Source organism: Saccharomycodes ludwigii, chromosome I (assembly GCF_020623625.1).
Source record: "Saccharomycodes ludwigii strain NBRC 1722 chromosome I, whole genome shotgun sequence".
Classification (NCBI taxonomy): Eukaryota; Fungi; Ascomycota; class Saccharomycetes; order Saccharomycodales; family Saccharomycodaceae; genus Saccharomycodes; species Saccharomycodes ludwigii.
In genome coordinates, this window is record NC_060200.1 from 208,384 (window position 1) to 225,454 (window position 17,071).

The window sequence follows — 17,071 nt, forward strand, 5'->3', positions numbered from 1 at the left end:
ACATACACAACTTGTACATACTCTAGTTTATATAATAATAAAAGTAGTTTACCAGTAAACCACAGAAAGAACCCAGAATATTTGCGCAAATGTCCAATATATCGAAACTTCTTGAGGGATTCAATATTTTTTGTAGGAACTCTGAACCAATACCGGCTACAAGACAGCATGTAAATACGGATAAATGTATTTTATTCAAAGTAACGTAGTAATTTGTGTATTGGAAAACAGATATACTCTTGAAAAATAATATAGTTTCAATCATAAACACGGTAAAATGCAGTATTTTATCATTTCCTATAGTGTCATTGTTGAGTGCATCTTGGGATATTATTGTTTTGTTAGATAGGCCTAAGGTATAATACTATCGGTATTGATATAATAAACAGAATCGCATATCTACAGTTTATAGATAATTCGAAATTTTTTGAATTTGATTTTAGGTGATAGGAGACCATGTTTTTGCGTGTAAGATGAGGTTGGAAATAATATTTAAATTCACTAGCAAATTTATCGAGAATAGAAAAATAAATAAAAAAATGTATTCACGGGGTCTTGATAATAGTTGTTAGTTATTTTAGAGTGTAATGAATACAGTGTGTTATTAGAATTTGGATTGATGTACAAGCTCCAATCTATTCTGTCATCAACCTTTTCTTTTTTTTTTATACGATGTTACCCTGAAAACAAAGTTTGTTTACAAATTAAAGAATTATTTATTTTTATTCGGTACAAAATTATTTCAGTGAGCGAATTACCAAATAGGGTAAACAATTCCGAAACAAATGGTTTTCCTGGTTGTTAATAGAGTAAATTGTGATCCGGGTTACAATGTTAAATTAAAAAAAAAAATAACAGGGATGAGAAAGAGAGAATAACTCCTTCTTTCGGACTTATAGTATCTGTGAATATATATAAAGATATTGTAATAGAAACAACTTATGGCCTCCGAGGAAGGGATAAAACATCTAATTTGAAAAGAGTATGTTGTTTATATGTACCATTGTTTAGTACATTAAGATATACCACAACACAGCACCACGCAACACTCAGCTATTCTTCATCGTAGCAATCTGACAATACTTTTAAAATAAGTTTTTTTTTAGTTAAAAAAAAAAAAACCCTTTTCAAATTATTTACGAAGAAATTAAAAAAAGATGGGTATTTACTACAACAGAGTTGAGACGGGATTGGGAAATAGCCCCATTTTATTAAAAGCAATTTGAGGTATTTTTTTTTTTATTTTTTTTTCCTTTTTACTTTTTCCAAGTTCACTTTTTATCCGAGTTTAAGAAATAGCTGGGAATCCCCCTCCTTTTTTTAAATATATCTTTGACGTATAATTTTTCTTTCGGGAAAAACAACATTTACACGGAGCGTCAACTATGAAAATTATTTAACGGTTCTTAAAAAAAAAAAAAAATTAAAAAAAAAAACTACGTGCCTTAAAATCTAAACAAAAAAAAAAAAAAATAAATGCCTCGAACAAAAGTGAAAAAAAAAAAATGACTCCTATAAGAAAGAAAAAAAAAAAAAAAATATATATATATATATATATAAATAATCAATATCAAACAGATGTAGATTCACCTTTTATCACTGATAGTGGAAAAATTAATCACATTTATAAACACGCACATAGAATATTAATACGTTGACGTTAGGGTACCGTTACTGAGTGTTAATTAAAATAAATATAAATTGGATAGAGTAATATAATATAATATAAACTAATATGAAGTTGGTAACCATGGATAATTTAAGTTTAACACAACAATATCTTTTAGCAGATAAAATACGTTCCAAGTTATACAACTGCGTAAATAACACTAAAGCACAACACCGAAACAAGGAGTACAATTTACGTGTATTGGTTGGCCATGCCATGCTCTTGGATAAATTAATGGATAATTTGAATACTACCTTGACTACTAATGCCAGTAGTTGTACTACCGTCACTTTTGCCGAAGAGGAGAATGCTAAAAAAGTTGAAGTCCAAGAAGAGTACCATAATAATAATGATGATGATGATTTTTTTTATAGTTATTCTTCTAGTGATGAAGATGAAGAGGATGAGGACGACTATGCTGGTACTGACGATGATGATGATGACGATGATGTCGATGAAGTTTATACCGTTCATAATTATAGCAATATTGACAATAATGCTACTGACCGGAATGAACCTGAGTTTCAATATCGTTTACATAAAGTGGCCTCAAATAATGGATGTGGTATTAGTAACGTTAATAGTGGTATAAAAATATCACACCATACAGAGGAAGATGAAGAAGATAGCGATGATGAAAGGGATAACATTATAGTACATCATATATCCATTGAAAATGAGAATAACGTTAGAAATATTGGTAATGTTACAAGGATTAACACGCATGATGCCATTAAGAGGAGTATAACACATGATAATAGCAGAAATGAGGTAGATTTAGGTACCTTAAATGTGATATGTGTGTGAAAGAGGGAGGCATTGGGTGTTTTTTTTCCCTAAAAGAATGCTTTTTCTAAGATTAGATTTCTTTTTTTATTTCTGGGAGCTTTTTTATCCACGATCTTATTGTTTGCAGGTGTACTATTTTTTTTTTTTTGCTAATGACGGTTATGAATATTCGTATGTTGATGATTTATATATACAGATATATACTTTTTTTTTTTCAGGATTTTATTTATTTATTTATTTATTTATTTATTTATCACTATTATTATTGATTTTAATTTATATGTGTGCTGTATATTACTATTTCTTAGCGGTGGTATCCTTTCAACATATAAACCATTCATTTTCTGATGTGGCAGTTCATCTCATTTCATTTCACCTTTTTTCTCTTTTGACGTATTACCATCTACCCTTCTTATCCGTCTGGTGTCCGAAATATTCCAACTTCGGACTAACTGTTCAAATTTATATCACACAGTTTTTGTTTTTTTTTTTTTTTCCTTTCTTTAAATCTTCAGTACCTTTTTTTTTCTTATAAAAAAAAAGAAAATACTGAGCGAGTGGCAAAAGCTTTGCTATGTTTTATTTGACAAAATATAGTATCAAAAAAAGTCAGTCAAAATTGATCATATATTCTAGCGATTGAACTATTAAAATGTCAGAAAACAACAGTATCAGTAAGCTAATTCAACATCAATTCAATCCATACACAGACAATGGTGGTACTATCTTAGGTATTGCAGGTGAAGATTTTGCAGTTTTAGCAGGGGATACAAGAAATACAGTTGATTATTCTATTAATTCTAGATACGAACCTAAAGTGTTTGATGTAGGTGATGATATATTAATGAGCGCTAATGGATTTGCAGCTGATGGTACCGCGTTGGTGAAAAGATTCAAGAACGGCCTGAAATGGTATCATTTTGACCATGATGGGAGTAGTACGAGCAGAGGAATCAAAAAAATGCGTTTAAGCACTGCTGCTAGAAGTATACAACATTTGCTATATGGTAAAAGATTTTTCCCTTATTATGTTCACACAATTATTGCAGGTTTAGATGAAAATGGTAAAGGTGCCGTGTATTCATTTGATCCTGTCGGCTCATATGAGAGAGAACAATGTAGGGCAGGTGGTGCTGCAGCTTCATTAATTATGCCCTTTTTAGATAATCAAGTAAATTTTAAGAACCAATATGAACCAGGAACCAATGGAACTATTAAAAAGAAAGTTGAGTACTTAACCATTGACGAAGTTATCAAATTGGTGAAGGATGCTTTTACATCTGCTACTGAAAGACATATATCTGTTGGTGATGGCTTACAAATCTTGATTGTTACCAAAGATGGTGTTAAAGAAGAGTATCATCCATTAAAAAAGGATTGAAGTATTTACATTTTAATTTCCCCCCCTTCCTTTTTTATTAAAATTATCTAAATACGTAAGTAAGTGAGAAAGATATATATACGTATGTATGTATATTATATTGCAATAGTTATATAATATTTATTGACGCGCAACCTTTACCAAGATACATATATTCTCCCCTTTCTTTGTATTACTAATGTGGCAATTCAAAATTTTTACCCTTTAAGACTCTTTTATAGTAAATATAAAAGAAGTCTGAATATAACAAAGTTTGAATAAACCCGGCAACAAAACTAATTTTTTCAAACCTTTCTTCAAACATATATCTCCAAATCCAATTGGGTATGTATAAAGCTCTATATAACCCTAAAGCAAAAATGTAATGAGTTGTTAAAGTAGTGGCTTGCTTTGCCTTGGATAACATAAACAATTGAGGTAATATGGCAACACTTTCTAACCATATAGAGAAACTCCACATAACCTGCAAAAAACTAAATTTATAGTTGAAAATCAACCCCAATGCTAAAGATACAAGCAAAATATATTGGATTTTAAAGGAGTCCTTGGAAATCATATCGCTGTAAGCAATTGGATTTTTAACTTTGCACCTTTGTATTAACATTACAGTATAAATAGAGGATGTAATAAAGAAAATTTTGAAAATTGTATTATAAAATGAAATGAAATGGAATGTTAATAAATCTAAGTATCTTGCCAAATAAACAATGCTATAGCATACTTGAGTTTTTAAAGAGACGCCATCTACATTGGATGTGACCCTAATGGTTTGTAATAGAATTAAAATGCTAGCCAAGTGACTAAGGTCACCCAATAATCGGAATATATTTAACATTATTATTATTATTATTTTTTCAAATATTTTTTATTTTTTATTTTTTTTTTGAGTAGATGATCTGTTGTAACTGGCAGTTTATCTGTTGTAAAGGAATAATAAACAATATCAGTAAAGAATAACAGCAAATGGAAAAAAAAAATAATATTTGAAAAAATAAAAAAATAAAAAATAAAAAATAAAAAATAAAAAATAAAATTTGAAAAAATAAAAAAAAAAAATTACAAAATAAAAACCTGAAAAGCTAAATTCAAAACGTGGGAAAACGCCGCGGGGAATGAATTTTTTCTTACTTTTAGTTACAGGTTTTGTTTAGAACTTTTATTATAAAATAAGCCCATTGTATATAATGCAAATGTTGAAATAATTTGTGCCTTTAGGTATTACCCAAAGTGAAAATGCTACTTTCTTTAACTGTTCTTGTTGTATCGAAATGTACCTTTATTATTACAAGTTCTTACGCAACATCTATTTTAAGGTTTGGATCATATATGGTTAACTATCTATCTTTTTCCTGTTCTTCTATATATTTCCAAATTAATAGATATGTATAGAGTAATAAATCACTCACCGCATTGTACATAAATGAATCCAGTGTCAAAAAAAAAAAAAAAAAAAAAAAAAACTAAATAGTCGAACAAGCCAGCTTTAATCCTACAGTAATTACTATCTGATCTATACAAATCTCTTCAACTTAAACAACAATATCAAGTCTCTACCAGGACACTAATAAAATTATTTTTGCTCAGAAGATTTCAAAATCAATAATACTAGCAAATGCGAATGTACTTTTCATTGCTGAAAAAAAAAATAGGTTAAGCTTGTAGAAGAATCAAAATAACTTTTAAACTTAACTTTTCTATGACGACTAATATCCCACTTGTTATTATATGTTATATGTTTTTTTTGCATCATACGGGAAGCACATAAAACATATAAAGAAGAAAATACGAAACTATCAAACATGTTTGTTAAGATAATATTTTAAAACTTATAAGTTAAATATTACAAAGCCTTTTTTACTAAGTAATTACGGGTGTAATTTGACTAATCATTTATTTTAAACTATAGCTCATATATCATTATTCTAATCATTACTATTAAGTACTTGTATATATAATAAAAAAAATTTAATAAATGTCATCCTAATTACCATTTATCTCTACCGAACCATTGCCCATCAGGTAAAGTCACTTGAATCGCCGTATCTAACATATCAGTAGTTTCGTTTAGAACATCGTTACCCCACCAGGTAATACCAGGAGCATTAGTTAAATATAAACATAAAAAGATGATCAATGAAGACCATGCCAAAGAAATATCTAAACCAGCACTCAAAGAATAGTTATACTTGGCCCACCAATGATACCATCTTTTCTTAATAAAATAACCGAAAATCATACCAACAATACAATATGTGGTATAATTGTATGGTGTGGCTGGTGGAATATAACCAGTGGCACTAAAGAAGACTGGCCAATTACAATATTTGATCCAATGGTTTGGCCATTTTTTCAATATAGACCAGTTAACAAAGGGCAAACCAGCACCTAGCAAAAAGAACCACAATAGCTTGTTGTATAATTGACCGGAGACAAACATTCTCTGAGGACCAATACAACCCCAAATTAATGAAGCATTGTAAAAGACTCGTCCATTTGGACAAGTAAATCTATCCTTTTGTGTTTCGCTACATAGATCATCAATAGCACCATAGGCCCAATGTTGTACTGCGATTTGAACTAAAGCACCCCAGATAGAAGCAATGAATTGTGCAACAAACAATAATCTAGGTGCAATCTTCATATAATGGCCTAATTTTTGATCTTGAGCAAAAGTGATGGCTTGATTGTTAGTGATATAACCAAAAGTTTTAAAAAACATCATGGCAACTGGTTTACCTGGAACCATGAACCCAACAATGAATTCAGTGATGACATTTAGCCCGACTGCAATATTAGTTAGTGCATATATTATACCGATTGGCAATAAAAAGAACAAGGCAATTAATAATGCAACTACTAAACTGTAAACTGGCATTTCAGTGTTCCAAGCTCTAATGGTAGCAATGGCCAATGCAAAAAAGACCAAAAAAACGACCATATACCACCAAGTAGGACACTCTTTATAATTCCTTTCCATCAATATAGCATGTATATCCTTTTTCTCTGTTTTCATATTTCTTACCTGGTTATATATTTGTTTACCATGGAACAAAAATGCATGAACCACCGTGGCAGTGGTTGATGCAAAAGACATCCCATAACTGATAGCAAATGTAGCGGATAAATATAATGGAGAATATTTTTTATATGCATCCAAATTGAGAGATAAATCTGAGTTGACAATCTTGGAAGAATTATAAGTTTGTTGAAATCTATCATATGAACTACTATCACTAATAGGTAAATACTTGCCGTACCAGACACTGGAGTAATGAATTGCAGGGACGACGGCCCAAAAAATAACAACAACGGAAAGCATGGTTGTGAAGATAACACTAATTGGTGGAACCAATGGGGAGCCGATGTAACCGGCAATTTGGTTCCAATCAAAAGTTATTGGGATCAAGCCTAAACCGGTAGAGACACCGAAAACTTGGTTCAAAACAGTGTTATTAGGTCTAATCCAAGTGACCCATCCAAAATAACTTAAAGCTTGGAAAATGTAACCCGGGAACCAATACCAGACAAAACCGGCTATGAAAACAATCAAGAAAAATTTCAATCTAGATATTCTCCATCCGTTAGCTACATGATTCTCGTTGATGTGCATATTGGTTAAAAAAGTACACGAGACTAAGTTACTTGGCCATATCATGCTTGGAGAACTGACCAAGATTTTACGAACCATACCGGCCATTGCAAAACCAAGACATTGGGTAGATAGAATGGCTAGGATATCAAAACCAACACCAAAGTCTTTATGGTAAAAGTTGTGAAGAGCCAACAAAATATCGGTGGCATAAGCGTTACCACCACCAAATGAAACATTGCCCATAATGGTAATCAAAGTGTGTTCCTTGATATTGAATGGACCCGGGTTCAATCTTGGGCCACCATACTTGCCGAATAGACGGACATCAGGAACAATTTTTTCCCAACAGCGACCAATGGGCCAGGCCAAAATGGAAGTGACAAATGAAGTTAAAACAATTGATGGTGAGTGCATGGAAAACAATAAATTTAAAGCGCTACCGATCATAGTCATGAGAATTCCAAGAACCCACATTCTTAAAGTGTTTTGAGGAATAGTTGGGTCATCAGTACTTGGAACGGCAGCTCTAACTTCCGGATAAGGCGAGTCATCTTCAACAGTAACACCCGCATATTCATCAGCAACAATTTCTCCAGATAGTTCTTGCGCCAATGGATCATAGCTGCTGCTCATTTGGGAAACTACTGCGTTTAAAACACCTTTTTCCACATCATATTCTGAAATATTGCCATTTGCAGAACCATCAACTAGTTCATTGTCTTCCACTAGAATTTTATCATTTTTCTTTTCTGATGTTGATGCGGCTGGGTCAAGACCATAGTTTAGTTCTGCATCACCGAGAAATGAATTCCTCGGTGTGATAAGTTCCTTATCTGTTATCGGAGCATCTGATGATAATATTTTTTTAATTTTGTCCATATTGTGAGATTATTTGGTATAATGTAATATTATTTCCACCTTTTCTCTTTTTATTTCTCACTCTTTTAATTATTTTTAATGTGTTTGTTTGATACTTACACGAAGAAAGAAAGTTGCTAGAAATAAAATTTGGAACAAGTGAAATATGTAAGACAAGATTACAAACATTTAAAAAGAAGTATCTTTATATATAATTGGATCAACGTCCTTAAAAAAAATTTTTTTTTTTTTTTTTTTCTTTTAAACTAATAAACTTTTGATTGATTTGAGTCGTGAGGGGATAATAGTATTAAAAAGAAAAAGAAAAAACAGCCATTCATTTGTAAATTAAAATTATCATTATTAAAGTTATTTTTTTCGGAGACTCATTCTTATCATTAAGTAAATACATATACATTTATTATCGACTTGAAAATAAAACAATGGAATGCGAAAAAAAAAAAAAAAAAAAAAAAAAAAAAAAATTGTACTTTTATTTCATTTTATTACCTTTGCTTTAATTTTCTTCATCATTTTTAATCTTTTACGGTGCCTTTGAGCTTTATTATATGAAAATTTAAATATAATATTTTTCTCCCACTTTTCGAGCCATTCAATCATTAGGCTTTTTTTTTTTTTTTTTTTTTTTTAATTTTTCTGAGGCGCTTTTTTATGTAAAATATACATTCATATATAGAGCTACCCACTACATCCGCTTAATTATATCTTTTGGTAAAAAATAAATAAAATCAGAACCAGCTAGTCAACTGGCTTTCTGTTAAAGGGGAGGGATGGAAAATATACAAACAGATATATACGTCACAATTCATTTAAATATTTATAATAATAATCATCTTCTTCCTCGTAATCATCTTCTCCGTAATCATCTTCTCCGTAATCACATTCTCCGTAATCACATTCTCCGTAATCATCTTCTCCGTAATCATCTTCTCCGTAATCACCTCGTCTATCTTCGTTATAGGGCTCTATCACTTTTCCCCCTGAAGCATGTAAACTATTATTTATCCAATCAGATGTAAATTCCGATTTTTGTATGTATGGTGTCAATTCATCATTATCAACTCTATCTAATGTATATTTACCAAGAAAAAGTTCAATTTGCTTGGAATAATCCAAATTTCCACGAGTGTTTTGTCTGATATACATCAAATCTAGTTTAAAAGCCTTAACGATAATAGAATTGTTGTCATGACTGTGTTCCTTTTGAAGCACTACTAATGTTGGGAACGAGCTAATTTGAAATATAGACATTAGTTTACTATATATTCCATCGGATCCATTGAGCTGAAACCAGGGGAATAAAACCAAATTTTCTTTGGTTGCAGCAGTGCCATTTTTTCCACAATTTTTATAATATCTGTGTATTGTGTTAAGTCTACCGTGAAAGAGCGTTTCTAACTGAATATCTAACCAAGGAGTAACAAAAGACAATCCTATTCCACCACAATTGTCGTTATCCATTATATTGTGTAGTATATGGTTTATGCTGTTACAATTATCATTGTCAGCATTATGAAAAGTGATGTTATAAAGTGAATCTACTATATAATTTGAATCCGGCCAAATGGGATTTAATTCAGGGAACACTTGATTTATTTTAGTTACTAGAGAATCCAAGGGTGTTATATAGTCCTTTAAAATGTATTTTTCAACCTTATCGTTGGCAGTATCTACAAATAACCAAGTGGGGAATCCAGTTATTGAATAAGTTGACAAAAACGAACTAAAATGATTCTTTTTTCCAGCTGCATTTAGTAAATATATTGGTAAATCAGGATATACTTGAGATAATTCTTCTTTAACCATAGGCATAATCTTATTACACCATTGACAATTTTCCGAGTATATTAACATTAACTTTTGATTTTTTTTATCATCATTGTATTTAAATATTTGGTCTATATCGGTGGTATGTTTTACTTCGATAATATGAGCGGATATAGTTGAGAAAAAATACAACAGGAATCCTGTTATTATAGTGGAGGAAGTACGAAATAGCATTTTATTTTAATTATATATACGTGTTTCGTAGCTGATGGTTAGGTTGTTATATTATTTTAAAAACTATATAATACGTATTATGTATATTATTATTGAAAAAAAAAAGGTGGAAATTACAATGTTTTCTATTATTATTTATTATGTTTGCAAAAATTTGATATTTTTATACGAAAAAAAAAAAAAAAAAAATTAAAATTAAAATTAAAAACAACAAATGATCACGTGACATAAAAAAGGTTGTAATTGGACAAATTGAATCATTTTATTATTGTTGATAACGGAGGGGGGGGGTATATGTTTTAAGACCGTATAAAGTGCAGTTTCTTTTTGTTAGAGATGATGAAGCCAAGGTAGCAGCGGCAAGAGAGAGAAATCTTGGTAATAATAATTTGAATGTATAAAAACGTGTATATATAAAGAGACTAAGTACGTATGAGCCGGGTAATACTCCCACGGTTGGATCCGATAATAAAAAAATAAAAAATAAAAAATATTTATATAAAAAGGGGAGCAAAGAAGTCAATTCTTATAATCATCTTTTAATCCATTATACAGCAATTTTTAATCCATTACACAGCAATTTTTTCTTATCTTTTGATTTAAAAGAGAAGAGAGATATTTTTTTTTTTCTATTATTTTATTACTTCTTTTTTCTTTTCCTTTGGGATGGTGTTGTAATATAAGGACAAAGATAATATATATGATAAAGTGGAATGTTGGACAGGACTACAAATATGATTTCTAGATGGTTTCATAAATTACAATACATATTCGTTTATAGCCCACAACAAATGGCAAGCATAATATTTGGTGGTATTATATTTTGTAGTACTATCTACACTTTCTGGGCTATCTCCAACTTACCGCCTCCGCCGTCTTCGCCAGAAGAAGACCGTGATCGTAGTTGATTTATATGCGGTGCACGGATGTGGGGGTGTTTTGTCCATTTATTTCCTTTCTTCTTTCCTTTTTTCCAATCCCCCCCCAAAAAAAGAAAAGAAAAGAAAAGAAAAGAATAAATAAAAACTGTGATAAATTCTAATGATTAATAATCAATAACTGTTGAATTATCTAACAGTTTTTTTTTTTCCCTTTTTCTTTTTTTCACTTTTTTTTCACTTTTTTTCCTCCCCTTTTAATTCACACAAACTTATACGTTTATATATATATATGTGTGTATCAATTTTATATATTCGTCAATATGATATGGTTTTTTTTTTTTTTCTTCTTTTTCACCTTTAATTTTCCTTTTTCTCTCTTCTACAATTTGGCTTAATTATTTTCTGATATATAAAACTACCAAAATCACAAACAAATAAAATAAAATACGTACAAATATGGTCAAAGCTGTCGCTGTTTTAAGAGGTGATGCCGGTATTTCTGGTGTCGTTAATTTCGAACAAGAATCTGAAGAAAAACCAACAACTGTCTCATGGAAGATTACTGGTTGTGATCCTAAAAGTTTGAGAGGTTTCCACATTCATACTTTTGGTGACAACACCAATGGCTGTACTTCTGCCGGTCCTCATTTCAATCCATTTGGTAAAACTCATGGTGCTCCAGAAGATGAAAATAGACATGTTGGCGATTTGGGTAATGTTCCAACTGACGCCAAGGGTGTTGCTGAAGGTTCAAAAACCGATTCTTTAATTAAATTACTGGGTACCAACTCTATTGTCGGTAGAACTGTTGTTATTCACTCTGGCCAAGATGATTTGGGTAAGGGTGGAAACGAAGAATCCCTAAAGACTGGTAACGCCGGTACAAGACCAGCTTGTGGTGTTATCGGGTTCTCTAACTAGAGTATATATATATATATTATTCTTTTCCGTGTTTTTCTCCTCCCAGTTCTAACTCAATTGAAAAAATTGTACTGTGTGTCGCAAGAGGAACGCTTAATAAAGTCTTTTAATCCGTTCTCTTTTTTTTCTTTTTTTTTAGCAGTATGCTTTATATATATATACATAAATAAATATATATTCGATTTAACGTATGAGATAATTACATAAAAAAACAGCCAGCGGTTTACTGCTTTAAAATTCTGCTTTTAAACCGTTTGAGTAACCGTTCCCTTCATTGTTGTATTCGCTGCTTATTAAAAATTGATCCAATATACCGGCAGAAGCGGCCACCAACCCCAAAAATGGTGGGGATGGGTCCAAAACTTTGGATTTATATTCAGGATGATATTGTGTTGCGACATAAAATGGATGATCAGGTAACTCCAAGATTTCACATCTTTGACCGGTTTCGTCCTTACCAACAAATTTAAAATTATGGTTTTCCAATGTCTCAATCAACCTTGGATTGATCTCGTAACGGTGTCTGTGTCTTTCATGCACAACATTGGCGTTACCATACAACTTCTTGATTTTACAACTATTGCTATTTCCCTCATCTTCAGCGACAAAGTGTGTTGGTCTTAAACCTAACCTCATGGTGCCACCTAATTTCTCCTTATCGATTTCAGGCATGTAAATAACCACACTTTTTTCATCATTTTCATCTAAACTTTCATCAAATTCACAAGAGGTGGCATTAGAAATATTTAAAACATCACGGACAAACTCAATAGTGGCAATTTGTAAACCTAAACAAACTCCCAAGTATGGAACATTATTTTCTCTGGCCCACTTGGCAGCAGCCATCATACCTTCAACACCCCTAATACCAAACCCACCAGGAACCAAGATACCATCAGCAGAGGTAACTTTATTCCAAGCTTGATGAAATTTCCCTTTATCTTCTTCAGAAGAGGAAACTTCCAAGTCAGAACTTTCCACCCAGGAAATTTCTAGTTTTCTTTTACATTTCATAGCACTGTGTTCTAATGCTTTAATAACACTCAAATACGAATCCTTTAAATGTGTGTATTTACCCACCAATGCAATTTTAACTGGAATATAACTTTCATCAATACTTTCAGTCAATTTTTTCCAGTTGTTATACAAGTTTTCACCTCTCTCAATCAGTTCAATTGGAATTTTGATGTCTTGATCTAATTTCAATCTACAAGTTAAAAACTGTAACAATTTTTGTTCCTTCAATAAAATCGGAACATGATAGGTACTATTAACATCGTACACATTGATGACTTGTTCAGGAGCCACATGACAAAACATGGCTATTTTATCAATACTTGGCTGCTCCAACTTTTCGCTACATCTACAAGCAATCATATCTGGAGTTAGACCCAAAGATCTTAAGTCCTTAATCGCAGCTTGTGTGGGCTTGGTCTTTTGCTCACCATGGATAACTGGTACCAAGGAAACATGGATTAAACAAAAATTATCCCTACCAACTCTAAATTGAAATTGTCTTAATGCCTCAATGAATGGTGCACTTTCAATATCACCAACAGTACCACCTAATTCTATAATACAAACATCAGGTTTACTTTCATTCTCTTTAAGATCATCATCCACAGGAACACAGCTAACTCTTTCTATCCATTCTTGAATAGCATTAGTTAAATGCGGAACTACTTGAACCGTTTTACCTAAATAATCACCCTTTCTTTCTCTGTTGATAACATGTGAATAAATCTTACCAGTAGTAATGTTGTGGTCCCTAGTTAGTTGTGTATTCAAATATCTTTCATAATTTCCTAAATCTAAATCAGTCTCCCCACCATCATTTAAAACAAAACATTCTCCATGCTCCAATGGTGACATTGTACCCGCATCGATATTCATATATGGATCAATTTTAATACTAGTTACTTTCAACCCCAATGTTTTTAATAACATACCAGTAGAAGATGCTAAAACACCTTTACCAATACCAGAGATGACACCACCAGATACAACAACGTACTTCATTATTAGTATTTTTTAATTTTTACTGTTGTTTTTTTTTTTTTTTTTTTGTAATCAAGAAAGAGATGGAAGACTCTGTTAACACTAAGGAAGAGAAAATGGGGAGATGTGGGTGAGTGCTGGAACAGATTGTGGGTGAAGAAGGGAAATAGAAATAGAAAAAAAAAAAGAAATGAAAAGAAAAAAAGAAAAAGGTTAAATACCAACATCAAAAATGGTAGTAGAAAGTAAAATGACGGAAAGATTTTATATCTTAATTTTGAATAGGGCAAAAAAGAGAAAAAGAAACGTGCATTTTTTTATCTTTTCTTTTCTTTTCTTTCCTTTTCTTTTTTTATTGATAGGTAATACACCCACCGTATGAAATGCGAAATCATGGCAAGATAATTTTGCTAGCAATATGCATATTAATAATATCGAGAATAAGATCACAGTATATTTTACATATCAATCATTAACAAAGAAATAACTTCACTCCGGGTAACAACAACAACAACTTATTCCATCTATAATCACTTGATACGAATCACTTGATACGAATCACTTGAGACGAATCACTTGAGACGAATCACTTGAGACGAATCACACTTTTTATTCTTATTATTAAAAGTCAATTAATTTCATGCAAAGTTTATCTCTACAAGCCTTTGAATTAATAATATAAAGTTTTAAATAACATATTAAAACAATCTTGTAATGTTTTTTCTTTTTCTCAATTCTTTTTCTGAATCCCCTTTCTTGATTTCTTATCAATAATCAAGAACGATAAACTGCTTATGTATACCTATTGGTTTATCTTTGCACACCTTGTGATTCAAACTGTCAACACCATATATCTGTCTCAGTCTATTATTAATTATTCTTTCTGTCTTCATTCTACCTAGAATATAACAATACAGATACCACCTTTTTTTTTAGACCATTGCCATAAACAAAAACGTACAATTGGAACCTATAACAATTTAATCCCCATAACCACTTTCTTGTTTTTACTATTATCTTCTTCATCATACAAACACACAGCTCTTTTTCTTTTATTACACAACTCAGTGACCACAATATACCTCAATAAATCTAAATCCATATTATAAAAATCTTGCCCATAAACTTGAGTTAATTCATATAAAGTGAAAATATTATTAGAAGTACTACTAGCGCCAGTACTTACTAGATAATTTAAAATATTTGAACACCAATCCTCTATGGATCTCCATAAGATATAGTATTTTGTACTATTATTGTTATTGCTATTAATATCGTTGGTACCACTATTATAGATTATATTAGAAGCATTATCATGCCCCAAATTTATTAATTTTTGAGTCGTATTTAACATGTAATCCCATATATAGGCTTGAAAATCATTATCCAAGCTTCTATTAATTTTGTGATTTTGAAACAAGTTTTTCTGCAGCGAGTTATCGGTGGTATTAAACACCGGAGTCGTTACCCATATCTTATTTTGTTCGCAGAATCTTAATATTAAAGACTGCCATGTTTCCAATTGTTTATTATATATTATAATGTTTGGTTGTTTAGTAAATAATGGGGGGAAATTATAAATATTAGACTGAAAACGCTCCAACATATTGCGACAAAATGGTATTCTTTTTGGGTTTTTATAATGACTATTAACCAATTACAAAAGTAATAAGTTCTAAAGGTTTAAAGTCATTTTATGTTAAGTTTTTATTATTATTTGAAACTCTAGCTTAAAATATATATATTTATGTTATATGGAACTAAAAAAAAAAAAAAAAAAAAAAAAATCATTCCGTTTCACGCTAAAAAAAAATATCTTGAAAATATAATAATAAATTAAACTATATACAAGTATAATAATTTGCTACTTTTTTCTTATGAAAAAAAAAAAAAAAAAAAAAAAGAAAAGGAAAATTCATACACATGCATAGTATATGCTAGCAACTAAATAATATCTCATGATTAATTTTGAAATATTCTTTTATTAACAACCCCCCAATTCAAATTATCCAAAATGGTGCTTAAATATTTGGATCTACCAGCAACACCGTAATCAGGTAAATATGCAACGTCAAATAGATTAACAACAATCAAAGGCAAAGTCCAATCCTTGAAAACCTTGTTTTCACTTCTACTCAATTCATTTTTTAATTCATTTAACAGTTCATAATCTTTATGGTTATTAACACCACCATTTAGGTCAACACTTTGATTTCTTGGCGCAAAATATGGAGTGCCATGATTATTACAAGTCAAAATATGCAACTTCTTATTGAAATCTTCTACTACAAAAACCCATCCCTGACCACTTTTTAAGTTTTCTTCAACTTTGTTCAAAATTTCTAATTTATAATCTTCCCAGGTCAAATTTGGATTCTGGTATTGATCTTGCAATTTTTTAATAAAAACACGACTGGGTTGGATTTTGTCGTTAGTAACAGAGGAAATTTGGTTAGGAATAATATTTTCAATAAACAAATGGTTATTATGAACTGCTGATGCTAAATTGAAAATACGAGTGTTAAAAGTAGTTTTTGCACTTTTTAAAATCAGATGGTATGGCAAATAATTTTCGAAACTAGTGCCTTGTGTCACTAAAGTTAATTGATCACATAAGTATTTTTGGTAATCTGTCCATACAGTTTGAAACCCGAGAGAAGAGTACACATTTGGTATAATTGGGGCAGTAGAACTGGTTGTATTGGTACATGAAGACGGTAATATTAACTTCGGGACCGTATAAATAGAACGTTTGACAATAGTAGTACCTATAGTTGATTTAGCAGTGGCAATAAACATTAGCAAAGTTATTATTATTTATGTATATATTTTCTTAGAACGATTGTGTTACTATTATCTCCCTTTAGTGTAATATTTATCGTGTATATCGGTAGAAATAAGTCTTTTTTTTTCCATCTCGACGTGGCAAAAGTACTAGATAATAATATTAAAAAAAATTT

At 30.7% G+C, this 17,071-nt stretch overlaps 11 protein-coding genes across 11 annotated transcripts; 4 read left to right on the top strand and 7 right to left on the bottom strand.

The window, feature by feature from the left end:
• Positions 1-22: 22 nt before the first annotated feature.
• Positions 23-265, bottom strand: SCDLUD_000079 (uncharacterized protein; the record flags this gene model as incomplete). The annotated part of the gene is made up of 1 exon (XM_046076939.1): positions 23-265. The coding sequence occupies one exon, from the start codon at positions 263-265 to the stop codon at positions 23-25; it is 243 nt and encodes an 80-aa protein (XP_045936430.1).
• A 1,470-nt stretch (positions 266-1,735) lies between these two features.
• On the top strand, positions 1,736-2,476 carry ECM13 (Ecm13p; the record flags this gene model as incomplete). Its single annotated transcript, XM_046078801.1, has 1 exon — positions 1,736-2,476. The coding sequence occupies one exon, from the start codon at positions 1,736-1,738 to the stop codon at positions 2,474-2,476; it is 741 nt and encodes a 246-aa protein (XP_045936431.1).
• Positions 2,477-2,513: 37 nt separating this feature from the next.
• On the top strand, positions 2,514-2,993 carry SCDLUD_000081 (uncharacterized protein; the record flags this gene model as incomplete). Its single annotated transcript, XM_046076950.1, has 1 exon — positions 2,514-2,993. One exon carries the CDS (start codon positions 2,514-2,516, stop codon positions 2,991-2,993), a length of 480 nt encoding a protein of 159 aa, XP_045936432.1.
• A 117-nt stretch (positions 2,994-3,110) lies between these two features.
• Positions 3,111-3,839, top strand: PRE7 (proteasome core particle subunit beta 6; the record flags this gene model as incomplete). Its single annotated transcript, XM_046078800.1, has 1 exon — positions 3,111-3,839. One exon carries the CDS (start codon positions 3,111-3,113, stop codon positions 3,837-3,839), a length of 729 nt encoding a protein of 242 aa, XP_045936433.1.
• A 175-nt stretch (positions 3,840-4,014) lies between these two features.
• ERD2 (Erd2p) lies at positions 4,015-4,674 on the bottom strand (the record flags this gene model as incomplete). Its single annotated transcript, XM_046078799.1, has 1 exon — positions 4,015-4,674. One exon carries the CDS (start codon positions 4,672-4,674, stop codon positions 4,015-4,017), a length of 660 nt encoding a protein of 219 aa, XP_045936434.1.
• Positions 4,675-5,823: 1,149 nt separating this feature from the next.
• Positions 5,824-8,310, bottom strand: SCDLUD_000084 (uncharacterized protein; the record flags this gene model as incomplete). The annotated part of the gene is made up of 1 exon (XM_046078798.1): positions 5,824-8,310. The coding sequence occupies one exon, from the start codon at positions 8,308-8,310 to the stop codon at positions 5,824-5,826; it is 2,487 nt and encodes an 828-aa protein (XP_045936435.1).
• A 798-nt stretch (positions 8,311-9,108) lies between these two features.
• On the bottom strand, positions 9,109-10,311 carry SCDLUD_000085 (thioredoxin family protein; the record flags this gene model as incomplete). Its single annotated transcript, XM_046081511.1, has 1 exon — positions 9,109-10,311. One exon carries the CDS (start codon positions 10,309-10,311, stop codon positions 9,109-9,111), a length of 1,203 nt encoding a protein of 400 aa, XP_045936436.1.
• A 1,337-nt stretch (positions 10,312-11,648) lies between these two features.
• On the top strand, positions 11,649-12,113 carry SOD1 (superoxide dismutase SOD1; the record flags this gene model as incomplete). The annotated part of the gene is made up of 1 exon (XM_046078797.1): positions 11,649-12,113. The coding sequence occupies one exon, from the start codon at positions 11,649-11,651 to the stop codon at positions 12,111-12,113; it is 465 nt and encodes a 154-aa protein (XP_045936437.1).
• A 231-nt stretch (positions 12,114-12,344) lies between these two features.
• On the bottom strand, positions 12,345-14,132 carry URA8 (CTP synthase URA8; the record flags this gene model as incomplete). The annotated part of the gene is made up of 1 exon (XM_046078796.1): positions 12,345-14,132. The coding sequence occupies one exon, from the start codon at positions 14,130-14,132 to the stop codon at positions 12,345-12,347; it is 1,788 nt and encodes a 595-aa protein (XP_045936438.1).
• Positions 14,133-15,081: 949 nt separating this feature from the next.
• VPS25 (ESCRT-II subunit protein VPS25) lies at positions 15,082-15,717 on the bottom strand (the record flags this gene model as incomplete). Its single annotated transcript, XM_046078795.1, has 1 exon — positions 15,082-15,717. One exon carries the CDS (start codon positions 15,715-15,717, stop codon positions 15,082-15,084), a length of 636 nt encoding a protein of 211 aa, XP_045936439.1.
• Positions 15,718-16,073: 356 nt separating this feature from the next.
• Positions 16,074-16,910, bottom strand: RSM26 (mitochondrial 37S ribosomal protein mS42; the record flags this gene model as incomplete). Its single annotated transcript, XM_046078794.1, has 1 exon — positions 16,074-16,910. One exon carries the CDS (start codon positions 16,908-16,910, stop codon positions 16,074-16,076), a length of 837 nt encoding a protein of 278 aa, XP_045936440.1.
• Positions 16,911-17,071: the final 161 nt, after the last annotated feature.